At 33.3% G+C, this 27123-nt stretch overlaps 3 protein-coding genes, 3 long non-coding RNA genes and 1 pseudogene across 7 annotated transcripts in view; 3 read left to right on the top strand and 4 right to left on the bottom strand.

Annotated features, from left to right (window-relative positions):
• Positions 1–13046, bottom strand: part of LOC136998519 (uncharacterized) — a 64695-nt gene extending 51649 nt beyond the window's left edge. Inside the window, exons 1-3 of the long non-coding RNA XR_010889096.1 lie at positions 12278–13046; positions 6379–6807; positions 6081–6123 (exon numbers count right to left, since the gene is read on the bottom strand). This is a non-coding gene — a long non-coding RNA (uncharacterized lncRNA). The remainder of the gene's footprint in view (positions 1–6080; positions 6124–6378; positions 6808–12277) is intronic.
• LOC136998518 (uncharacterized) lies at positions 17–5391 on the top strand. The gene is made up of 5 exons (XR_010889094.1): positions 17–159; positions 951–1032; positions 1464–1674; positions 3537–3780; positions 4412–5391. It is a non-coding gene; the product is annotated as an uncharacterized lncRNA (long non-coding RNA).
• Positions 1451–2907, bottom strand: LOC105669768 (eukaryotic translation elongation factor 2-like; annotated as a pseudogene).
• Positions 7503–12088, top strand: LOC105669769 (uncharacterized). The gene is made up of 5 exons (XR_001100325.2): positions 7503–7639; positions 8427–8504; positions 8961–9153; positions 10301–10409; positions 11044–12088. It is a non-coding gene; the product is annotated as an uncharacterized lncRNA (long non-coding RNA).
• A 628-nt stretch (positions 13047–13674) lies between the features above and the next one.
• Vps8 (vacuolar protein sorting 8) lies at positions 13675–20443 on the top strand. Of its 2 annotated transcripts, XM_012362951.2 has the most exons (13): positions 13675–13871; positions 14091–14369; positions 14502–14795; positions 14912–15130; positions 15190–15369; positions 15585–15830; positions 15907–16047; positions 16108–16566; positions 16640–17385; positions 17476–18420; positions 18991–19204; positions 19290–19437; positions 20296–20443. In XM_012362951.2, the coding sequence occupies exons 1-12, from the start codon at positions 13797–13799 to the stop codon at positions 19389–19391; spliced, it is 3900 nt and encodes a 1299-aa protein (XP_012218374.2). In that variant the 5' UTR covers positions 13675–13796; the 3' UTR covers positions 19392–19437; positions 20296–20443. The 2 variants fall into 2 exon arrangements, with proteins under 2 accessions (XP_012218374.2, XP_012218373.2); XM_012362950.2 differs by lacking the exon at positions 20296–20443 and having other exon boundaries at positions 19290–19668.
• On the bottom strand, positions 19627–20954 carry LOC105669818 (uncharacterized). The gene is made up of 4 exons (XM_012362955.2): positions 20814–20954; positions 20429–20635; positions 20146–20364; positions 19627–20014 (listed from the first exon to the last, which is right to left on the bottom strand). Exons 1-4 carry the CDS (start codon positions 20865–20867, stop codon positions 19748–19750), a joined length of 747 nt encoding a protein of 248 aa, XP_012218378.1. The 5' UTR covers positions 20868–20954; the 3' UTR covers positions 19627–19747.
• Positions 20955–21834: 880 nt separating this feature from the next.
• scny (scrawny) lies at positions 21835–27073 on the bottom strand. The gene is made up of 7 exons (XM_012362952.2): positions 26670–27073; positions 25741–26273; positions 25545–25652; positions 25251–25477; positions 23860–25160; positions 23610–23740; positions 21835–23530 (listed from the first exon to the last, which is right to left on the bottom strand). Exons 2-7 carry the CDS (start codon positions 26231–26233, stop codon positions 23187–23189), a joined length of 2604 nt encoding a protein of 867 aa, XP_012218375.1. The 5' UTR covers positions 26234–26273; positions 26670–27073; the 3' UTR covers positions 21835–23186.
• Positions 27074–27123: the final 50 nt, after the last annotated feature.

Here is a 27123-nt window from a genome sequence, read left to right as displayed (position 1 = left end):
TTGTAACGATAACATCGATAGTGGCCGAATACCAGAGGCAAGATACATGCGAATAGACAAATCAAAGTCGAATATTATTTGTGTACGTAACATAAACCGATTGCTTCTCATTCTCACAGTGTCGTTCAGAAAACGTAGACGTTAGCAAGTTTCGAGTTGGTAAGTGGACAAAGTGATATTGTAATATTAATAATTTTTGTACTAAATCGATTAAATAAGATTTTGGTATTAATTGATGTGGAGAGTTTTGAATATTTTAATGTTATTTGATAAATTTATACTGTAATTATTGCCAAAAAATAAGCAAAATTCCGTTAAATTTCTCCAAAATTTTATTTTTTTTTCCGTGCCTGACGACATCAACAACTGACGACATTAACTATTTATGCGGCAGTTATCACATATTATTTCAAATTCAGTGATATTATATGATATGTTACTTTGTATATCAGAATAAGATTTGAGAAGCATTTATTATTAACAAGATCAGTGATGGAACTATGGATTATTCTTTGTTAAAGAGTAGCTGCGCTGTTCTGTGTTTTGCATAATATTAATTATGAATAATAAGTGTAGAGAATATATATAAAACTGTCCTACATTTATCTTCTTATTAAAAATTAATTTTAATGCGTGGAATTTGACATGAAAAGTAAGATAAAAATTGCTAATTGAAACATTTAACGTCTATTAACGATTACACGATTTTGTCAACTAATATATATATTATAAATACTTTGTTTCTTTGCACGGTACTTGGTGTTACATCGTTTTCTTAGTTGCAACGAAATAAAAAATCAATTACTTTTATTATTTCTAAATTTAAAATATGCTGCATAAATATGAAATATCTATATTATTGATTTTAAACAATCAAAAAAAAATTCTGATAATAATAATCTTCAAATAAATAAAAATAATTGTAATAATTGTAATTTTTTTATTTTTAGGAGAAAAAAGCCTTATAAGATCTCACAATGCATATTACGAAACAATTATTAATGATTTCCATCTTTTGGTTATTAATTTCTGGTAATGACATGACTGTGTGTTGTGTGTGTGTGTTTATATTATATATAAAAAATTATCCGTTAACTATTTTCTTCATGTATTTTGAATGTGAAACATAATATCTGCATGTTTGTTGAATTATTTTATACGTTTTCATTCAGAATATCAAATTGTTAATTATGTATTTTTCTTTCTGAATTGATTCACTAATACTGACTTTAAACATTTATAAATTAATTTTAAAAAATTTAGTAAAAGTATATTTTAACTATTCAGTAGTAGCTTATATTGTAAAAATAATAATATAATCTTTTATATCGAGCAAAATAAATTTTGCATAATAGTAAAATTTTATCACTTCTAACATTATATTAGAAGAAATTTGTATTATTGACAAACTTAATCTATTAGTAATAGATGTAACTGATTATCAATTAAATTTACTTTTCCAGTTGTTGTAATGAAACATGCATTAAACAGTAAAGAAAATAAAACATATATTGAAAATATTCAAAACACTACATCGAGTCTTGAAACACCAGAAACACCAGAAACACCAGAAAAAGGAGAGACTATACAACGTGTTATTAAAAATATTGTCACATTTGGTGCAATAGTTGTATCTTTTAACATAGTTGCACTCATTGTTGCATTTTTGTGTTGGTAAGTAGATTTTTCTTAATATTTAAATACATATAATTTCACAAGAATAATTTATTTCCGTAGTAATCGTATAAGCAACAAATTCAATAAATAATTTGAAACTTTATCGGAAGAAAAAGCTAATAATTTTAGCAAAGTAATATTAAAAGCAAAAGTTAATAAGAAGCAAACAGCCAGTAGTAGGTGGTCGTGTCTGTGTATTAAACAAACATAATAACAGCGTTTCGATCTATATCAAGTCTTCTTCAAAGTTAAAATCGAATATTTGTCATACATTATAATATTTAAAAAAACATTATGAACAGACGATCCTCTTCCAAATCCTTTCAGCAAATCTCAAGGTGCAACTCTCCAGCACCGGCGATAATGTGCTCGCCAGATTCCTCGATGATGCACTGCACCATAAAATCTGACTTTGCCAGACGCTTGAATCCTTCGACCAATTTTGGCAAATCAGCAGGATTTTTCGGTTCAACCGCGACACGCACGACGGGCGACACAGAGTACTTCATAACCTTCATATTATGCGCATCCTTAAACGTCGTGATTGTACCGGTCTTCACCAAGAACTGATCGACGCCGACAAAATCACAAAGATCATAAAATCACAACAATCATTATCAGAAGGTACATCTTCGATAGCTTCGACGTAACGACCCATCATGAGAATAGTACGTTGGATTACCTTCTCGTACAGATCTTCTTTTTTGCCCGGCTGGAAGTTGGGTTCCATGATGCGAGCTTTCATGCCAGTGCACGCCTTACCCGAAAATACTCGGCTGAAAGCGTAAAAGCGTCCTTTGTCCGATGTACCATTTTCGAAACGTACATCATAAGTAGTCCATTCGGGTCGCAGTTCTTAATTCCAATGGCAGCTTCATCATCGAGCGGTCTCTTGTACAACATTTCCATACGGTATTTTTGAGCAGTTACGAGAGACGGCAAGTGTATGGCAATCATCTGAAGCAAAGCCTCTCCAGCGAGTAACCACGTTCTCGTGACAACCTTCAGGAAAGCTTCTCCATCCTTGTCCTTATCTTCGGGCTTCAATACAACGCCCAATGTTTGCAGAAAATTAAATATTATAATATTTTCTTAAATATTATAATGTATGACGAATATTCGATTTTAACTTTGAAGAAAACCTGATATAGGTCGAAACGTTGTTATTATATGTTTGTTTAATAATCAGACACAACCACTTAGCACTGGCTGTTTGCTTCTTATTAACATTTGGTTTTAAATTATTTGGTCTTGAATTTAATCTTTATTTTAAAAAAGTAATATTAACTTTTTTTCCGTAACTTTGCTGTTAATTAATTTTATTAAATTACAAAATTAAATAATGATTATTATATTGCTATAAGAACAACCCAAGTAGCAAATAATCGTCATCTGACGTCTTTTCGTTATCATAATAGATAAAAAAAAGATCGCAGACGAAATACATTATGTCTTAAAAAAAGATTCGCATAGAAAACTATTGCAGACAACACACATTATATCTTAAAAACATCTGAAAAATGTATAAAAATAACATTTTTCAGACGTTTTTCAGATACTTTAAGATATGCGTGTTGTCTGAGATATTAACGTATCTACTTGAAATGAATGAATTAATATTAAATTATAAATGTCAATTTCCTTTTATCATCTCTTGATGATAAAGCTAATAAATACCCAGACAACACGCAAATCTTTCAAATGTTTCTAAAACTTGTGTTGTCTGGGTAGCATTTTTTTGTACTACCTATTCAAAAACTTTTTTCGAGGTTAACAAATCATGCATATATATAGATATATATAAACAATTTTTTACGTTTGATTAAAATGAGAATAATTAGTAATAATTTTAAACGTAGGATTCGAAAGTGCAACACTAATCAGGAGTTGAGAGTTACTGATCCTAATATCATCCTATTAAATCGGCGTAATATTGAAGACGAAATTAATAACAAAGATGAAAATAATAATGAAGACAAAATGAACAATGAAGACGAAATTAATAATGAAGGTGAAATTAATAATGAAAACGAAATTAATAATGAAAACGAAATTAATAATGAAAACAATTAAATTTACGAGACGATATATATAGGACTAATAGTAAGTAAAATATGCAGTGGAATATTCACTTGAAAACATAGAACAATCCAATAACAATTAACATCTTCTCAATATTTTACAAACTTATACATAAAATAATTGAATTAGTTTATGAGACAAAAACATGTTAAAATTAGTATTAATGAGTCGATCATTTGCAATGTTTTGGAGAATACTAACTTGAATATGATACTTCTTTATAGAAAATGCCAACAAAGTTCATTGAGAGCTAGAAATTTATCAAACTAGACACAAATATATCATTATAATTGTTTCAAAAGTTGTTTTTAGATAATAATTGTAAACGTATAATATGTATTTAAAAAAAGTTGAGCCTTGAATATTGGAAATAATTATATTGATATAAAAATCGATTGCATTATATAAGTTTTAATCGGTCATACAACATTTCTCAAAAAATTTTTTTTAATTTTTATAGTGACCAAGATATTCAAGATAATGTTAATTGATTATTGACTTATGTTGTATTTTGTATAGAACAAATTGATCATATTTATTTAAATTTATTTTGATCAAATAGTATAGTAGTATATGCACATAAAATTTATTATATCATTATTTATCCAAAAAAATATTATTTTAAAAAGTTACAATTAATTTACTTTTACAGAAGCGGAATGAGAATGTCGACAATAACGAAAATAATACTGAATAATTTGCTGGCTTTTTATTAGTTTTAAAATGAATCATTTGATTTGGTTGTGACACTCCTAAATTGCATGGAACGCTATATTCATTTTTCTAAATTCGTATGTTAAATTCGATCTAAACAATGCTTTTGTTGCAATATAATTTGTCGAAAATTATTTGTAAGACAAAATATATTTTGACAATTTTGCAATATAAGAAGAAAGATAAGAAAAACTGCAAGAATCTATCTAACATCGATTACTCAACGTTGCTAATTAAATACAAAAATTAAATTTTTATATTTTTCTATTATTGGTATTAAATATCAGATTACTAGGTCGGTATGACAATTTTTACCAAAATGACCATTACTTTTATAGGCTCCGAGAAATATAATATCAAAATTTTTATTATTTTAAGCTTTTCTAATATGAAACAGACACAAAGTGACAAAATATTAATTTTGGGATTATTTTCTTATTGCTGAATTTCCAAATATTTAACCTAGTAATTGATGATATTAAATGTAGAAAAGAAATTTCTTATAGTACTGTATAGAAGATCTTGAGTAGCTTCCTGATAACTTAATTTCAATCAATTTAAAAATTAACTTCATTAAAAACAACGTTAACACTAAATTAAAATGTTAACAATGTTAAGACTAAATTAAGAATATAAATGTGACGACTTTCTTTATTTAGTATTATGGTTTTTTTTTTGTTTATTGGTCATGTTTTATATGACTGTAAATACATATGTATAGCCATAACTTTTAAAAATTTGAAACAAAAAATCTTATAATTAGAACTTATAACTAAAACAAGATTAATGCATACATAACGATTAAAAGTGCAAATAACATTTATATAAATAGAAAAAGAGATTTTGTAATAAATATTTTTATTATGTAAGTATACGTAAATACTTCTAATATAAATAAATTTTATCTTGTGAAAATTTCATCGTGTAAAATTATATTTGTTAACACTATATCCTTTCTTTAATAAAAAAATGTTAATAAAAAATTAAGATAAAACTGCCAAATACAGCACCACCCCCAAAAATCTCGGCAGTTTTATCAGGGACGAAAAAATTTATATTTGTATGTTCATAGCTCAATATGGCAAATTCACGTCTTCATGAATTAAATATCTTTTGATTGAAGTATCATGTTATAGATATTTGTATTTTATATATACAGTTTGATAATTTAATACATTTGAAGATTATATTCTTCTTTTTTCTGGTTTTACTTTTTAATATATAATGTCACAGTGTATAATTATTATGAAGTATTATTATGTAACAAAGCGTAAGAGTAAGAGCAAGTCGATGTTTAGGCGCGTATTGCATGAACATATTGCTATGCGATAAACGTACTCGGAATATGAATAATGAAAATCGTCGCATAAAAAAGGGGAAGTTGAAAATGTAGCATTGGTAGAAACTATAGATATTCAATTCGCTTCAGTTTCTTGTAAAATTTTATTGCGGCCTAAACTACCTCACTCCTTTTCGCAATTTTAACTAAACTATAACTGAGAAAATTTAACGGGCAATTTAACTATCAACTTAAGCATATCATTTTATATAATTTTTACAGACTCTTTATCTTAGAATAAAAGAAAGATAATTTGATCTAGACTCACCGACACACGATGTGCAGCAGCGAAGTTGTAGTTCAACAGTGATCTGCAAAATACAAAAATATGTACATATAACCGCATTCAAAATAGTAAATATTTCAAAAATCATTTTATTTCATGTATTAATCTTTTACTTGTCTATTAAGCAAATATTTGATAAAACTATTACATAACTTTTGATTAAAAATTTGAAATAATTGTAAATACAATAACAATATTTGTCTATAATAATCTCGAGAACAAGTAATTAATATTTTTTACAAATTATGAATAGTAAATTAATGATAAATTTATCGCTCACCTTATAGTTGTTCCGCCGATCCCCGATGCCCCCAGGACCTCCTCCTCCTCTCAGTGGTTGCTCTTGCATAGCACTCACTCGAAAAAAAAACGATCGCGCGATATTTTGTACGACACTCCCGTGCGTTTTTTACCCGACTTTCTTACATGACGGCGAAAATAAAACTTGTAAAAGTACGGTCTACAATTCGATCGACACTCCGAAACAAGCAACGGCAATAAAAAAATTAAAAAATTGCGTAATTGATTTCGTAAATTGTCCGCCGCGCGTCTATGCTGGATCTAAACTACTTTGTAAGCTTTCTGTGTAACCAGAATTATTATAACCTATTTAAATTTTTAATATAACGATCGATAAAACGCCATTAATTGTGAACACTCCCGTTATATAATACATTCCGCCAACTGCCTGTCACTTTAATCGGCACTCCTGAAAAAAATTCACACTTATTATTCAATTTTTAATGCATATAAAATATACAATTATTACAAAGTGTTCGCATTCTGCTTTCCTAACCGACGCAGCGTAAAGAAGAAACAGTCTGAACTTGACGCGCGTATCATCGCTTTGATTCGACTTCAATACATCGATATCATTGACTCTGTGCACTCCTTTACTATAACTTGAATTGAAATATGCACAACAAAATTATGTTTTACTTGATTACACGATTCAATTGCACCGTTCTAACAAAAAAAAAATACTTAGCTTAATTCCCGTAGGGCCACTTTTTCTAACGTCAGTTAGCGTTAACCGACGATTATATATAAAAATTGTAAAAATCTATTTTTTATATTAATCCTTATAGTGATAGAAATGATTAAAATTTAAAAAATATATGAATCAGAGTAGGAATATCAAATAAAACCGAAAAACGCAGGCAATGCAGCATCGCTTCAACATCAAAGTGGCAACATCTCTGCTGTATTCTACGAAGCAACTGATGCACAGTTTTACCAACAACCAACTGATTGAAGTATATAATTTACCAAATGTAACGTTATTCTTAAAAATTAAAAATGCAGAAACAATTTCTGAAGAATTTTTAGTAAAAGTTCGAATTCACTTTGAACTGTTTTTCTATTGTGTAACTGCAAAAATTATAACAATAACATCGATAGTGGCCAAATACCAGAAGCCAACAAGATACATGCGAATAGACAAATCAAAGTCGAATATTATTTGTGTACGTAATATAAGCCGATTGCTTCTCATCGTTCTCGTTGTTCAGAAAACGCAGACGTTCGCAGGTTTCAAATTGGTAAGTGAACAAAGTGATATTATAATATTAATAATTTTTATATTAAATCGATTAAATAAGGTTTCGGTATTAATTGATGTGGGGAGTTTTGAATATTTTAATGTCATTTGATAAATTTATATTGTAATTATTGCCAAAAAACAAGCAAAATTCCGTTAAATTTCTTCAAAATTTTATATTATTCTTCCGTGCCTGACGACATCAACAACTATTTATGCAACAGTTATCACATATCATTTCAAATTCCATGATATTATATAATATGTTACTTTGTATATCAGAATAAGATTTAGGAAGCATTTATTATTAACAAGATTTATTAACAACATCAATGATGGATTATTCTTTGTTGGAGAATAGATGCGCTGTTCTAAGTTTTGTATAAAATTAATTATGAATCATAAGTAAAGCGAATATATATAAAACTGTTATACATTTATCTTTTCGTTAAAAATTAATTTTAATGCGTGGAATTTGACATGAAAAGTAAGAAAGAAATTGTTAATTGGAACATTTAACATCTATTAACGACCACACGATTTTGTCAACTAATATATATGTTATAAATAATTTGTTTCTTTACACGGTACTTGGTGTTACATCGTTTTCTTAGTTGCAACAAAACAAAAGTTCAATTACTTTTATTATTTATAAATTAAAAATATATGCTGCATAAATATAAAATATCTACATTATTGATTTTAAACGATCAAGAAAGAATTCTGATAATAATAACCTTTCAAATAATTGAAAATAATTCTAATAATTGTAATTTTTTAATTTTTAGAAGAAAAGGGCCTATAAGATCTCACAATGCATATGACGGAGCCACTATTAGTTTTCACCCTTTCGCTCTTAATTTCTGGTAATGACATAACTGTGCGTGTTGTGTGTGTGTTTATATTATATATGAAAAATTATCTGTTAACTATTATCTTCATGTCATATATTTTGAACGTGAAACACAATATCTGCATCTTTGCTGAATTATTTTCTATGTTTCAGAATATCAAATTGTTAATTGTTTATATTTCTTTCTGAATTGATTCACTAATACTGACTTTAAACATTTATAAACTTAATTTTAAAAAATTTAGTAAAAGTATATTTTATCTATTTAACTTGTAAAAATCTTATCTATTTAAATTGTAAAAATAATATAATCTTATAAATATAATCTTTGACATATAGCAAAATAAATTTTGCCTAATAGTAAAATTTTATCACTTCTAATATTATTTTAGAAGAAATTTGTATTATTGGCAAACTTAACCTATTAGTAATAGATGTAACTGATTATCAATTAAATTTACTTTTCCAGTTTTTGTAATAAAACATACATTATACTATAAAGAAGATGAAACATACATTAAAAATCCTTGGAACATTACATTGAGTGCTGAATTGCTAGAAAGACAAGAGACTGCTGAACATTATATTAAACTTCTTACCATAATTTCTGTAATAATAATGTCTTTCAACATATTTGCACTCATTACTGTATTTATGTACTGGTAAGTAGATTTTTCTTTATGTTTATATACATATAATTTTACAAGAATAATTTATTTCCGTAGTAATTATATAAGCAACAAATTCAATAAATAATTTGAAACTTTATCGGAAGAAAAAGTTAAAAATTTTAGCAAAGTATTATTAACTTTTTTTGCGTAGTTTTGCTGTTAACAAATTTTATTAAATTACAAAATTCAAGAATGATTATTATATTGTTATAAAAACAACTCAAGTAGTAAATAATCGTTATCTGACGTTTTTTCGTTATGATAAACAAAAAAAAGATCGTAGACAACACACATTATGTCTTAAAAAAAGATTTGCATAGAAAACTATTGCGGACAATACATATTATGTCTTAAAAACATCTGAAAAATGTATAAAAATGACATTTTTCAGACATCTTTCAGATGCTTTAAGACAGAGATGGGAATTAGTTGCAACTTTTGGCTCGATTTTCTGATTGACGCCTACTGTTCCCTCCTTGCCGCTCGCATGCTAGCAACGAATTACCAAACGCGCTAACAACGTCCGTAACTAAGATACGTGATACACATTGTCAGTCTCAGGAATGTCCATATCACAAATGCAACAAGATGATAAATATGGGACAATAGATTTCCACATCACCTGTGAGGTACTATTATTGACACGTCAGACAACCTATATTTATCCCATATTTATTATCTTGTTGCATTTGTGACATGGACATTCCTGAGGCTGAATATCGCGCACCTTAGTTACGCGCGTTGTTAGCGCGTTTGACGACTCGTTGCCAGCATGCAAGTGACAAGGAGGGAGCAGAAGGCGTCAATCAGAAAATCGAGCCGAAAGTTGCAACTAATTCCCATCTCTGCTTTAAGATATTAACGTTCTTGAAATGAATGAATTAATATTAAATTGTAAATGTCTATTTCCTTTTATCATCTCTTGATGATAAAGCTAATAAATACCCAAACAACACGCAAATCTTGCAGATGTTTTTAAAACTTGCGTGTTGTCTGGATATCCTTTTTCTGTACTACTCATCCAATAACTTTTTTCAAGAATAACAAATCATGCGTATATAAATATCATGTAAATATACATGTACGATTTTTTACGTTTAATTAAAATGAGAATAATTAGTAATAATTTTGAACGTAGAGTTGGACTTTGCGAAATTTGCAAGCGACAACATCAGGAGGTGAGAATTACTCTCCCTCGGCGTAATAATGAAGACGATGGTAACGAGATATATTATATAGGACTAATAGTAAGTAAAATATGCAGTGGAATTTTCACTTGAAAACATAGAACAATCCAATAACAATTAACATCTTCTCAATATTTTACAAACTTATACATAAAATAATTGAATTAGTTTATGAGACAAAAATCTGTTAAAACTAGTATTAATGAGTCAATAATTTGCGATGTTTTGGAGGATATTAACTTGATTATGATACTTCTTTATAGAAAATGCCAACAAAGTTCATTGAGAGCTAGAAATTTATCAAACTAGACACAAATATGTCATTATAATTGTTTCAAAAGTTGCTCTTAGATAATAATCATAAACATATAATATATATTTTTTTTAAATTGACCCTTAAATATTGGAAATAATTGCATTGATATAAAAATCAATTGCCTTATATGATAAGTTTTAATCGGTCATACAATATTTCTGAAAAAAATTTTTTCAATTTTTATAGTGATCAAGATATTCAAGATAATGTTAATTGATTATTGACTTATGTTGTATTTTGTATGGAACAAATTTATCATATTTATTTATATTTATTTTGATCAAATAGTATAGTAGTATATGCACATAAAATTTATTGTATCATTATTTATCTAAAAAATTATTATTTTAAAAAGTTAGAATTAATTTACTTTTACAGAGAAATTTACGGAATGAGAATAATATACGGACTAATAACGTAAGAAGATAATAAGTCAACAATAATGAAAATAATACTGAATAATTTCCTGGCTTTTTATTAATTTTAAAATGCATCATTCGACTTATTTGTGACACTCCTAAATTGCATGGAACGCTATACTCATTTTTCTAAATTCTTATGTTAAATTCGATCTAAACAGTGCATTTCTTGCAATATAGTTTGTCGTAAATTATTTGTAAGACAAAATACATTTTAACAATTTTGCGATATAAGAAAAAAGATAAGAAAAACTGCATGAATCTAACATTGATTACTCAATGTTATCAATTTAATATAAAAATTAAATTTTTATATTTTTATATTATTAGAATTTAATACCAGATTACTAGATCAGTATAACAATTTTAACCACAATGACCATAGCTTTTATAGGCTCCGAGAAATATAGTGCCAAAATTTATATTTTTTTAAGTTTTTCCAATATGAAACAGATACAAAGTGACAAAATATTAATTTTGGGATTATTTTCTTATTGCTATATTTTCAAAATATTTCACCTAGTAATTGATAATATTAATTGTAGAAAAGAAATTTCTTATAGTACTGTATTTCTTATAGTACTGTATAGAAGATTGTGAGTAGCTTCCTGATAACTTAATTTTAATCAATGTGTAATTAATTTGTAATTAAAAATTAATTTCATTAAAAACAACGTTAACACTAAATTAAAATGTTAACAATGTTAATACTAAATTAAGTATATAAGTGTTACTACTTTCCTACTAAATTTAGTATTATGGTTCTTTTTGTTTTTATGATCATTTTATATGAATGTAAATACATATGTATAGCCATAATTTTTAAAAATTTGAAACAAAAAATCTTATAATTAGAACTTATAACTAAAACAAGATTAATGCATACATATTAAAATTGCAAGTAACATTTATGTAAATGGGAAAGAAGGATTTTGTAATAAATATTTTTATAATGTAAGTAAACTTAAGTACTTCTAATATAAATAAATTTTATCTTGTGAAAATTCATGTAAAATTATATTTGTTAACACTATATCCTTTCTTTAATATAAAAATGCTAATAAAAAATTAAGATAAAATTGCCAAATAGAGCACCACCCGCCAAAAATCTCGTGTATAATAATCTCATGAACAAGTAATTAATATATCTTGCAAATTATAAATAGTAAATTAATGATAAATTTATCGCTCACCTTATAGTTGTTCCGCCGATCCCCGATGCCTCCTGGAGCTCCTCTTCCTCTCAGTCGTTATTCTTTCATAACACTAACTGACAAAAGCAACGATCGCGCGATATTTTGCACGGCACTCCCGCGCGTATTTGACCTGATTTTCTTACATGATGACGAAAATAAGACTTGTAAAAGTACGGTCTACAATTCGATCGACACTCCAAAACAAGCAACGGCAATAAAAAATAAAAAATTGCGTAATTGATTTCATAAATTGTTCGCCGCGCGACTATGCTAGATCTAAACTAATTTGTAAGCTTTCTGCGAAACCAGAATTATTATAACCTATTTAAATTTTTAATATAACGATCGATAAAACGCCATTAATTGTGAACACTCCCGTTATATAATACATTCCGCTAATTGCCTGTCACTTTTATCGGCACTCCTGATAAAAATTCACACTTATTATTCATTTTTATGCAGATAAAATATACAATTATTACAAAGTGTTCGCATTCTGCTTTCCTAACCGACGCAGTAAAGAAGAGACAGTCTGAACTTGACGCGCGTTGCATCGCTTTGATTCGACTTCAATACATCGATATCGTTGATTCTGTGCCGACTCTCCTTTATTATAACCTGATTAAATGTGCACAATAAAATTATGTTTTACCTGATTATATGATTCATTTACATCGATCTAATAAAAAAATACTTGGCGCTTTAATTCCCTTACACAAACCTATGCATGATTTTTACGTATCTAGGACATGAAAATTTGTATCTATTTTTTACTGCAATCTATTAAAATTTGCAGCATAGTAATGAACAAAATGCTGTAAACAGTCGCATTAAATAATTTGTTCCAATAATCGTCGATAATCGTACTTTAATCAACATTTTTGACAAAAATTTATATTTATTAAATAATTTTAGTATGAATAGAATATGCAGTTAATTGGAAAATACTTGCGCCTTGCTTTTCGTATTATAACAATTATAACCTATTGCAACGCACATGATCAATGCGTTTATCGCAGATGAACCACCATCAATCATGAATACTTATCCCAAATTTTTTAAATAATATTTCGGCGATAACTTGTTACTTCAATTGGCAAAAATCTACTTTTATGCGTTTTTAATGAGTAAAGTATGAATAAAAACAAGTAACATTATTCGCGGACCATTTATGCTCTACATTTCAAACTGTCAATTGCTGTCAATTTAGGATAAAAAAATATCTAGTTGTGTAGTTTGAATTCTTAAATAAAGGCAAATAGCAGCCAATAGCAGCATTGAATAGGATTCGGTAACAATCTATACCAATGAGCACAATGGTCGGCAGGGTGAACGTCTCGTGAAAAGCACTAGTCGTTCTTTGACTTGTCCCTATTCGTCTTGCAGCGCCGCCAATAGATTTTATTTGTCGAATATGTAGAATGACAACAAAAGTGTCGAACAATTGTCAAACATTTATATATGTATATACATCAGCTGTAAGCGGTATCGAATTATAATAATATATAAATATAAAATGGCTGAGAATGAATTCGTATCCGATAGTGACGAATGTCTTGTTACAGAAGCTATTAATTTAGATATCGAAGAGGTACTTATATCTTACAATATAATGGTTATCTATGCAATAAATCTCATGTGACATGAAACACCTTCCACTTTGCAATCTTGTTAAATGATTTATGTTTTATATATTTACATCACATGTCAATTTTGCCACATCTATCATAATTGTCATTTTTTATTGTTGTAATTGTAATTCATTAAGATTATTTTAGGCTGACTATAATGCCAATATCATTCTCTCTAGTTAGATAATACGGAATATGCTATACCAGTTGTGGAAAAATTACCCACCTTAGAAAGTATATTGATGGAACCTGATTGTGAGTCGATGTCAGAAACAGATGATGATGTCGGTATACCATTGGGAGAGAAACTTGGTAGTAGTGAGACCACAAGCATTGGCAGTCACTTATCATTGAATTCATTAAATAAGTCTTCTAAAACCCCTCAGAAAACGTCCTCGGATGTTATTTTAAGGCACGTGATACTCAAAGGAATAACATCACAAATTGTATCAGCCAATGTGAGCAATTAATTCATTTATTTTATAGTAAACTTCAGATATATTTTTTCAACTTACAAATTTTGTAGTAACTGTTATTCTTATATAATAACTAAACATCTCATAAAGTAATCATTAAAATGATTTATGTAGGAAAGAGTCAATGCTGGTTTAGCTAGTGCAGTCGCAGCTGGAGGAAATATGTTGGTAATCGGTACTAGCCATGGTCTAATATTAGGTTTTGACTCTTCACAAACATTAAGATGGTGCGATCAGGAAGCGAGACATCAAGGTTCCGTTTCTGCTCTGTGTTTCAATCATGATGGCAGCAGGGTGTTGGCTGGTTTTGTCAGAGGACACATTGTGATGTTAGATAGCAGTAATGGGAAAGTTTTGAGAATTCTTACTGATGTTCACCCGCTTGACACTGCTGTACTACATGTTAAGGTATAATTAATCTGACATTAATTTTCTAGTACAAAATGAAATTAATATATGTATATGTACAAATTGTATCTTTAGTCAATCTGCTTGGTGGAGAATTTCAAACCAGTTGTTTTCAGTTTACAGATTCACCAAAAATAGCTCTCTGTAGTGATAGCGGTGGTTCAGTGTTTGAATTGAATTTCACTAGAGTAATGGGCGTAAGAGGATGTGATAGTAGATGTTTGTTTAGCGGCTCCAAGGGAGAAGTGTGCACTTTGGAACCCTTATTGTTGAATCATCTGCCATCACATCCGCTGAAAAATTATACATTAGTAGCAATGGCAACATTATCAAAGGTAATTTCTTACAATAGATTTAAAAATGTCATATCTAATATTGATTTTATTTTGCGCAGGTAATTGTAGTTTGCATAAGACCGCGAATGCGCGTTGTATTGAGCCATCCATTAACTGGTGCTTCGACAGCACCACCTCAACTGTCCTGGCAGTTGGTTGTCATACAGACAGCTGACGGATCTCGTGTAATTGATCCAGTATTGGCTCTTGCGAGAGACAATGTGGTGCATTTTTATCAAGTATGTGTGTAATAATTGCATTATACACTAGAAAGTGAAAAAAAAAAGAACATTATGTAGGTATTAAACTACAATACTGAGATTTAATTGGAAAAATCATCTGATTGAGTTAAATTATCCAACATATTATGTTCCTCTTTCACTTTCCATTAATGTATTTGATTCAATATTTGTTAAGAATAATTATCAAATTAAAAATTATTGTCTGTTAACAGGTATACACCGAGGTTGGTTCGCGAGTAAAGTTGTCTCCTCTTCGAAGGATGACGCTACCGTATGCAATAAGCAATTTAAGGTGGCTAAATCCGAGATCTCTTGTAGTATTGGATGCTCAAGAGAAGTTGCATTTGTTAGATGTAAGAGCGCAGGATAATTTGGAAACGTTAGATCTGAGTCGCATTGGTATTTCTTATGCCTCTAGTCATTTCAAAGGATTGTCTACCGGCGGAAATGTTTCTAAGGTACGATTGATGATGCGCTGTGGATAAGAAAAATATTCTTCATGTCGCTTGAATATGTAAAATGTATTTTTTACAGGCAATGGCGTTAGCCGGTGAACGAGCATGCTACAACACCGTTGTAGTCTTTGGTTCGCAGCTGTTGTTATTAGGTACAAAGAGTTTACACGTGATTTGTATAAGAACATGGACGGAAAGACTGCAACACTTGATCATGCAGGTCAGTTTGAAGCAATCGAGAGTACTCTTAAATTGGAGTAAACGTTTTATTATATTTTAGAAACGTTTCCCCGAAGCGTTAGCGTTGGGTCTTTCCTTTTATCAAGATAAAGGCAAAGCGGTTATCGGCCTTCGAGGTTCTAAGCAGCGTCGCAAGCAAATAGCGCGCGACAAAGTTTGCGAAGTGCTGATTCAGTACATGGACGAATTGAATCAGTGTTTGGTGGACGAAAATCTAGACTACGATACGATAGTGCTCACATGCGTCGATTACTGCATTCAACTAGAAAATTTAGATCTGCTGTTTGGGAAGTTGTGGGACATAGTCTTCGAGTCGGAAGGGCTAAAAACGAGTTACTTGCACGCACTCGAAGCCCCTCTGCTGGACGGCAGACTTCAGCCAAGGTTGCCGCCGTTGATCGCTCAACAATTGATCACGCTTTACGATCAAGAAGACAAAGTGGATTCGCTGGAGGCAATCATAGTTCTGTTCAATGTGGATTGTTTAGACATTCATCAAGTGAGCATGATTTACTGTAAGAATTAACATTCTAAGAACAGAATTATATGGACATATCTTTTTTTGTCAATAGGTAACGACAATTTGTCGTCAGCGAGGACTCTGGGAAGCACTGATTTATCTTCAGACCACAGCGCTGAACGATTTCACGGCACCCATTCATCAGTTGGTGCCGGTGCTACAAAATTTATTGCGCGATCCAACGGCCGCCCTGTCCCGAGACTGCATAAAACTCGGCAATGCTATTCTCGTGTACACCAGTTGTTGTCTCGCCGGCCGCGGATTCCCCAAGGACGAGCTGCCCGAGGGTGTGCCGCAGAAAGCGAAAGCTGACATACTGAGAGCCTTGCTTTCCCAGCATTCCAGCTTGGCGAATGACATGGAGAGGCAATATCCATACTTGAGAACGTTATTGCAATTCGACGCGAAGGGCTTTCTCGATGTTATAGCCATCGCCTTTCAGGAGCCAGAATTTACCACCGAAATGGGTCTTCGGCACCGACAAAGGCTCATAGACATTTTGTTGAGCATCGTTATGCCGAATACGCCGGTCACCCCGAAGAATACCGATTACATCACGACGGAGCAGCAGTTTATGGTTCTTGTATTCGTGGCAAACGAGACGTCCGAAAGCACTGTTACGTTGGAGTCTAGTACGTTGAATAGAATGGTAGATGTATTGTGCACCGATGCGCATGTAGAATTATTGAAAGATTTTAAGACTGAGAGAGAAAACGCCGTGCTGGGGTTGTTGCATTCTAAAAAGCTGTGCAATATTGCTGATAATACTTTACTGAATTTAGCGAATAGAGCGAGTTTGTAAGTATCTTTTTTATATTATTCGAATAATTTATAATTCCTAATAAATTAACTGTCATCTTATACAATTACGACGCTTTCGTGTTACAGTATAAGAGTCGCGGAGCTACTTTACTGCGCGCGAGAGGACTGGGTAGCAGTATGCAAATGTATGATCTTAGAGCCGTCCAGACATCACGACGTCTGGCCCTGGCTCGAGCATCTGCCGGCCGCTTCGTTGGACCAAGTTGTATCGATTCACGTCTCGACTCTCGTGACGATCAACGCCAGTCAGTTCGCCACGATCATCGCGACGCGACTGCAGAATAAAATCGATGTGATACTGCAAAGTCTTAACGATAATTTAAGCTTGGAATACAAACTGCTAGGAGCTTTGTATCAAGTCGCGCAGTACAAAGAGGAGGACGTTTCTCTGGAATTAACGACTGAACACTTAGAAAAATATTTGGCGTTAATGTGCAATTTGGAGCCGGGACGTGTGGTCGCTCATTTGCACGGACCGCACGGGTGCAGACTGGACGAGGCGTTGGAGATCGTCCAAAGGTGGAAATGCAAGGACGCGGAGGCGGTGATGTTGGAGAAGCTGGGCAGTTACCAGGACGCGTTCAACCTTCTGCTGAAGGAGTTTGAAGATCGTCTGGAAATGTATCGACAGGACAAAGCCTCCGAGAACGAGACGGTGCACGCCGCCGTGCAGCTCGCGGGAATTTGCCGCAGATCGGCGGGAAATCTCGACTGGATGCCCCTCGTGGATGCCATATTCCGATCGCATTCGGAAAACAACAAGGAAAAGACGAATAAGTTGAGCGGCAAATTGTTGAGACTAATTTTAGAATCTCTGAGCGGTACCTCGATTCTGTCGAACATACTGGAGCAGATCTTGAGGAATCCATTAGCGATGAGCGGAACGATGGGCGATATACGACAATTGTTATCCGGGGTTCTCACACAATCGCGATACGAGCAAACCCTAGTCGAGACCACCGCGCGATTAGTGAGTTTAGAGCTTCACAAGGCTCTGAAAAAATCCTTGAGGTACCGAAACTCATAAAATATTAATAGAGTGTAGAAATTTATAAGATTTTACGATAAACCATTGGATTATGCACTCTTAAAAAAGGCATGAAAGATTGATACTCGAATGTATCGAAAGTATTGTTGACGCTTTTCCGCGACGCTGATTGGTTATCGCGATTATTCTGACAGTTTGAAAGTTTGAGAGCGAAAGTTATTTAAAATAAAAAAAATTTTATTAAAGTATTTAGATTTCATAATTATTAAATTATTATTATATTGTTCTAGTAGTAATTAAAAATGCATTATTCTCTTACTAACACTAGTAAAGTAGAAGCCTTTGTTTAAACTAAACGACGAAAAGCATACAAAAAGATTACACATGAAATGTTCTGATGCCGTCTAAATACCGACAATCTGGAGAAGTTTATCTTTCGAATTTCTGCACTTATTACGTCTTATATCTATTGAATTATTCGAAAAGTTTTTCAACTTTTTTCTATGAAAATAAAATTTAAAAAATCTAGAAAATTTTTTTGAACAATCCAGTACATGCATATAGTTACTAATTTTTTTTTTACTGTTCATCAGGGATGCTGGCAGAGCATGCGGCAACGTTTCCACAACTTGTCCCGTGTGCCGGCAACTATTGTCGCATTGTTCCGATTACGTGGTGGTGTTCGCCTGCGGTCATGGATATCACTCGACGTGTCTGGGCGAACCTAAGTCGTGTTACAGATGCTTGAACACTAAAGGATGGGCGCCAGTGGCTACTAATGCTCACGCAGCACCCCAGCCACCGCCTGTTAGTTGTAATCCTTATTATCCTTATTACGTTTCATATTTTATGGGAAAATGTTTGTGCTATTCTAATATATCCTGCTTTACAGAGAAAGAGACAGCTTCTTCCACCAGAATTCCTACGTCACAAAGACCTCACATTAAGACTGGCACCGCCCTGTTCCATTCCTGATCTTGAGGGTATCTTTTAATCTAGTCTTCGGCTATTCGAGAAGGACAATTGTGTTTGTGTGAGCGGTACGTAGTACCTTTAAGATACCGAGATGAATGTGTACGCTATACATGCGTTACATCGGATCCTGGCACTATAATCATTCTGTCTGCGATACATTGTATAGTACCAATAAGAGATTTATTAAGCTCCATTCCTGGATACTTTATTTGTTTGACGCGCGATGATGTTTATGACACGTTGCCAAATACAAGTTATTACTTGAAATACAAAGTATTTATTATGGTTGTTTACAACGTCGTGGTTTCTTCTCTTCTAACTCGCGTGACTTCTTGCGCTTTCGCGTCGTTTTCTCACACAACTGATAAATATCGTTTAGATAGACGTTGGAATGTCCGTTTTACGTTTGGTTTTAATAATGCAAACTGGTTTTCTAGGCGCATTGTCCGCTAGCACATGATACGGATCCATGTATTCGTTATCTGACAATTCGCCGGTGAGGAGTTTCGCAACAATTGCAAAAGCGTCCGACTCGGATTTCACGATCGGCAATATTTCGATGGTCGAGACGTACGCGTCTATATAAGATTCTAGTTTAACAAAAAACGGAATCAACTTCGATGAAGCTAAATAATATTGTAACTGCAAAATCGAAAAGAAATTATGTAATTCTAGAGGAAGAATTTATAGGCGCATACAATTTTCGCAGGCCTTTCTCGCAATGCGCGAGAACGCGGGAATGCATTAAAAAACAGTACTTTGTAAATACGTGCCTTATGATCGCATCTGTTTAGATTGCTCAATAGATCTTCAATTTCGTGTATCAAAGAGTAACACTTCGCCAGGTGTTCGAAACTGTATTCCTCATTGTGAGTGTGCAGTAATTCACTTGTTAAAAATCTCTCTTTCTTTATCTTTTTAAGGAGTATCGACAATGGCACTCCCGATAGCGTACGACTAGCCACTTGAATCTCGGAATATTTTTCACAGACCTACGTATTAACCTTTGTAAATACATGAATAACAAAATGGATAAGTGAAATACAGAGGCTTTACCTGCTTAGTAACAGATATCCGCAAAGCGTCAATCCTGCTTACAAACTGTTTAAGGCTGTTGCTGGCACAAGTATAATTCTCAGATAAGTGTAATAATGACTGGAGCTTGTCCGTCACATTGTACGACAGTTTATGAAACCACTCAAGCTTATCGCGGTACTTGAGATCAAAATTTGAATTGTGACTTTCCGCCTTGAGAATGCACACCTGTACAAAACATGCCAAAATGTGTGATATTATTCGGCCGACGGATGAACATTTTTAAACAAGTGAAAATGGAATATATATATATATATATATATATATGTCGCCGAGTAACATCACAGATATCGGAACAAACGTGCACACTTTTCCGACGTTCGTACGATCAACGTCGTTAACTTACATTTTTTTCGAGAATTCGTATGAGTTCGTGGCTTGAAATACTATTGGCCGCCATGGTATAATAATTTACATATAAATTATTTTCAGATATATCTCATTCAGACTGGCCGTTGAATAAATGCATCTCCACACAACTAACACGACATTGTACACAATCCGATAGTCGTATGTTTTGTTTTTTTTCCAGAGGAGAGACATATTTACTTGTCTTTCTTTATTGATTGTTGGGGCTGATATAATATATAAACGACATTAGTTTTTCCTCCTTTACGTGTACGTATGTAAATCTGGCGTTGATTTGTTCGTGCACACGCGTATAGGTCACTTTATAACAGCATATTAATTTATTGATATATGACATTTCCTCTATATTCGGCTAACATTTCCCTTTATTTTTTTTCTCCCGACAATGATGTAATGAGGTATCGCGGGGAATTTGTGATAAATTGAGAATTGACTCCTTCACATGTCGCTTAAAAAATTAACTTATGGCTTTGTAGTTTTTAATCGTTAATAGTGATTTCTTAAATGTTATAAGCGCTCCTGCACTCTCTCATTATCCTAAGTAATATACATATTATTACATATTCGGTATTATTATTATTATTATTATTCATGTTAATCGTTATATAACTAGATATTACTTATTTAGTTATACACAGCTTATCTCGATAATTGCAGTAGAAACATTGAAAAACATGTTTAAACTCGCACTTAACTGACAAGTATGTGCTGTTAATCGTAATCCGTTAGTAAAAGAAAATAACGCGATGTATTGCCATCAAACATACTGATCGCTTTATCCGCGCAATTTTACTCCGAGACGCTGCCACGATGAAAATCAATCAATCATCGTAGCCGGTCATTTCGTAGAACAATTCTTTGCGATAATGTCATTTCTGGGGAGCGGGGGGACAGGGGGAGAGTACCTTCATCGAAAAGGGGACGCAGGACGGATTATTACATATAGAATTCAATTCAATATACATATCTCGAATATTCTAAAAAAAAAAGTAAAAGCATTTGCATCGATTAAATTTTACTTATTCAGTAACTTTTAATACAAACAAATTGTTTGACAATGAAAGTCGTTCTTGTAGTCGGCAACAAAAATGATCAGGTGCTTACAACTCAACTTCCGAGGGGTCTTTCTCTGTGGACATCCTGCGCCTCATCCTTTAACAGCTATCCGGCCGACTTACCGATCACTGATTAAAGCATTGGCTTCACTCTCAGTGCTATCTTAGTCAGTTGCTATCTTAAAAGTAACGTCATTTACAAACAGTACGTTGAGAATATTGTATTGCATTGATCATATTCCAATATTTAAATATTAATATTTATATTCGTAATATTGTGGAATATTGTTCAAGTTATTTTCTCTTAATAACTGATGGCCCGACAGAGAAAGACGCTCGGTGCAAAATGGAGTGCAAAAGCACACGTATCATTTTTATTTCTGATTATCTACTCGCAGAACTTTTCTTTGTTATTTGTTCATCATTGCTTATGAAAATGATAATAATACAATGATTTTAACGTGATGTAAGAAAACAAAGTCCAACAACGAAAGATTTTTTAAATTCAATAACTTGCGTAACTTGCCGTTTATTAAGTCCAAGTTGTAGTGACGTTTGCGCTCATCCCGTTTATTTTAGTTTATTGGTGAGATAATTTATTTATATTAAATTTTTTTTTATTATCTTACTACTCGTCTTAAAAATGAATCTTCAATCAATGATCCTTTAGCAAGCTGCATTAAATAACATTTATGTTCAATTTATATTCTGCGTTTACATTCATCGGCACGTGTTCTTTGCCTTTCAAAACTCTCAATGGGATTTTCAATGGTGAACATGCATCTTAAAACTATCGTTAGCTCCTCGTATAATTAGAAAAAAATTGCAGTTTTCTATAACAATCCACGTTGAACACAAATCGGTACAATTGGCGATACTCATCCCCCATGGATCGCTTCTTCATGATATACAATACATGTATATCAATCGTAAACTCATACAATACAGGCAGAAAAATGCCACAAGTCTATCAGGAACATGTGATATAAATTGTTTCTCGAAACCATTGAATGAATCATTTGCGTTGAATGAATATACATGTATGAACTAATGAAACGCGACTTCACTGTCCGACACTTTCCGTGTGACGAGTTCACTTTCGACTTTATATGCTGAGAAATGATATCTATTTTTTTTTTTTTTTAGCAAGGGAGAATCGATTATACAGTTCATTAAAACGCGCTCGCCCACTGAATATTGTTGATACAGTTCCTAAACTCCTTCACCCTCGCGCACATGCCGCCGATGAGTGCGAGAGTGAGCAGGGTACCTACATACATTTGCAAGAGCGATATCTATACAAATCTGTTGTGTGAGTGATATCTAAAATGAGGAGGTTGTCTGTAGTTGTTCCCATGCCGCGATCGCGCATAGGAAGTATTGTAATAGTTGTATCTTCGATTATTATTATACCCTATTCCTATCGATCGATAGGTTTTGCCGTACTTTTGGTTTTGGAAATCTTGGAATGAATTATACTTCGCAGTAGACTCGTATCGGCGATTGTGGTCCTTGCTCTTCTTCGGCCGAGGTTTATCTATCATGCTGTCGTCCGAGTTGTAGTGACGTTTGCGCTCATCCCGTTTGTCGCTAGCGACGTCGCGGTCGAGTTGCGTTCTGTTACCGTTCCAGTTCGTTACTGCAAAGTTAAGGCACAAATTGACATAACTGTTGAGACACCATCGATTTACGACTAAATTTGATTAAATTAGACGTACCTGAGGAATTGCCGTATCCGCGGTGCGACATTTTCTGCAAGTGTGAAAGGGTATCCGAGCGATTGGTGCCGTTAAAATCACGCACGGCCGCAGCGCTCGGTGTTGTACTTTGATTTGACTTAACGTCTTCCCTGATACATTATATTTTTATTGTCTTTTTTTTTATAACATTTGTCGTTATACGTCTTTTTTATCGGTTTATAATTATACAAAATTGAGAGACTGACATAAGAGACATAAAAATATTTACCTGTTATCCGATAGCGACCATCCATTGGATGTTCCAGTGTACGTGGCGGATGTATTCTTAGAACCTTGCCAGTTCTTGACGCTGCTACTCGCCTTTGTGGGTATTATATCCTCTTGTCCATTTTTAATTCTGACGGATTGATGCCACGTATCCTTGTCGCGCTGTTCCGACTGGCCGTTCGTTTCCGTTTTCCCGTTCTGATGCTTCAGCAAACTAATCCGTCCATTGCTGTTGGATCCATTTTGCGCCTTTGCACATTGTACAATCGTAGCTTGCGTCGTCATTGTCGTCGTCGATACGCCGTTCGTCTTGAGATTGATTTTTTGCGTTTCCTTGGAAGTGGGGATAACTTTCGATGCATCCTTCGCAACGGGATATTTTGGCACACCGTTCGTGGCGTTAATTCGTGATAAGGTATTTGTAGTTTGATTCTTTGGAGTCCCCGTTCCAGAGAGACAATTATTATCTTCCTCCTCGCTGGAGCCATCGTACGGCACCAAACTGTTTCCGTTCGTAAGCTTCTTAATATGCAATACCAACTTCGGCTGCGACTTCTCTTGCATTTTCTGAAGCGACTGCGCGTTAACGGCGTCGCTGGACTTCTGTAGAGGAAGATTTAATTCTATGCTTCTTTGCGGCGGCAATTGCGGACCGATCAATGGTTTGCTCGAATCGTCATGCGACAATTCGCTCGACGAACCGTTCGCGGAGCATCCCGCGGACGTCGACGCTTTGGATACGAGTGATTTATTTGTAAAGCTAGGTAGCGAAGTCGACACATTCTTCGCGGATGTCGTGCCGTTCACTTTCGCAGTCTGTTGATTCTGGCTGTAATTCTCCATTTCGAAAATCATAATGTATGCGTTTGTACTTAATATATTATTAAGGCTTATTGGACGAACGAGGGAATCATCGAAGGTATAATATTGACCGCTCGATACTTGCGCGACCGCCGTATAATGACCGCAGTTCACGGAGGGGCCCATGTGCGTTACCATCGACATGAGTTTATACGTGAGCTGCTTGGGGGATTCTCCCGGTTCCCTCCACAAGTACGGACCCATGTCTATAGTCTGTTTAAAACCGATGTGTCTAGATATCTTCCCGCCTAAAACGCTAAATCGTTTCAACTGTACACACAATACTTTCGGCGGGCGTTCTAAAGTGAATTGTTTGGTGGCAGGAACTCTTCTTTTGCAGGCTTCGCATTTATAATCATTGTTATCCAATTGTTCTCTACTGAAGTAACTATTTAATGCTTCGTCCAATGTATTGGCCTTGCGTATATCCACAAGCAAGTCCTGTTGAAATTCCAAAAATAGATGTTTGTAAGATGTTTGAAATATCATATAGAAATGTCACATGACGGTCGCATGCATCGATTTACTTACCTGAAAATGTTGAAATGTAGTAGACACGTGATGACACTGCAGGCACTTTACTTCAGTACGTATATAGCCACCAAATATTTGGTTAATAGGTGTTGTTTCCTTAGAATAGCTATCCAATTTAGTTGCTTTATGCCTAGTCAAATACGCGCGTTCCATCCCTTCCAATAAATAACGTAGAAATTCATGAGCATCTTCTTGTTGTCCAGGCACCATAGTTCGGCAAATGACTGAAAAATATTATAACTTGTAATATTTATATCTACACGCGAGATGGGATTAGAAAAGTATACATACGCTTTAGTTTATTATATATGTAAAACGGCTTGATCGCACCTCCAGATTTCTGATGGCTGAACTGCAGAGTCTTGGCCACTGCGCATGTAAGGCATTCCCCGCCGCCATCTAAAATTATCCTATTGTCAAAACACCATACTATGGCCATTATTACGTTCTAGGACATTTTTAAAGAACACGCCGTTTGTATGCTTACCATTCTGTTCGCACTTGGAATTGTGATGTGGATCGGACAGCAGCCAGTTGACAAGAGCCGGAACATGAAATAATGCCTGAAGAGTACTATTCAGATAACAAGTGTTTCCGACATTGTACATGCCCGCTCCGACTGGAAATGTACCTTTCCATCCAAGATGAACTTTTTTAGGAGAATACAAAGTGACAGCCGGTTCTGGCAAGACCGGTCCTTTATTCGTATCATTCTTCTTCTTATAATTCACGCCATCTTTCACTTTGTTTTCCTCTAACTTCTCAGAAGGGGATAGATTGAGAAAAATGTTGCAATTAGCCTGCACTTGACTTGTCGCTTTATAATCTTTTAGTTCTTCATAATGGATTTCCGTTTGCATAATTCTAGATGCGTTGCTGACTAATTCAATCGACAGATCATCTGTTGTTTTAGAGGGATTGCTGTTCAAAGCGCAATGAAGCCTAGCCGCAATAGGATCGCAAACGCTGACTGCCGGCATCTTATTTGAATTTTCTTTAAAGTTTACTAACCGAATATACCTACAACAAAACATTATGCATGAAATATAATTTTAAATACAATTTCAAATATATCAAAATATAAAATTCTACTGTTATGCTCCATGGCTACCATATCAATAAGATAGATAAAAAAATATATATATAATATTATAAAATCTTCTAAAATTATATACTGCATATCTAAATATGTTTTGAGCATTAGACTTTGTATCTTGCTCCGCATCAAGGCTGATAGCTATCCCAATGCGGTGCAAAATATAAATATCAAAACTCGCTTAGATATACGTGTATATAAAAAAAATTCAGAATGCTATAAATCAGTTGTATACATAATCAGTATATGATCAAAATTAGAAGCATATTTGGAGAGACGGCACATGCGGTACATAACGTGTGAAATAAATCATTGCTTACCCGCTCTCTAATATGTAGCTATCGTTGAGCGGTTATTATCGAGAAAAATGCAACGACCATCTGGCGTGGGCTTTCTTCGTGCTCCGATCCGCAGAATCATGTAACTATCGATTCATTACATATGATATCATACGTTCATCCGTCTCGACGCGGTTACCGGACGGGTCTTGCCGAGGTCGCGTGTCTCCGTCACGAGTGATTTCCCGCGTGCTCTGTATTACTGATACCGATGTGATCGTTACGCTACGTAAAACAATATTTTTTTTGTGCTCGAACGTCGACACCGATTATCACGTATCAATCATATTTAACGATTTCACACTCGCTCATATCGGACACGCGGGAACGAGAGACATCCTCACATACACGACCGTGACAGCCATTTGCATTTACTATCTGCAGAACACTCATCGTCAGGAAGGTTGCAACGTTTCGCCGCTAGATGCATTGTGGA

The sequence above is a fragment of the Linepithema humile genome, chromosome 3 (assembly GCF_040581485.1).
Source record: "Linepithema humile isolate Giens D197 chromosome 3, Lhum_UNIL_v1.0, whole genome shotgun sequence".
Taxonomy (NCBI): domain Eukaryota; kingdom Metazoa; phylum Arthropoda; class Insecta; order Hymenoptera; family Formicidae; genus Linepithema; species Linepithema humile.
Note: the sequence above shows the minus strand (reverse complement) of the source record. Positions and strands in the feature narration are given on the sequence as shown.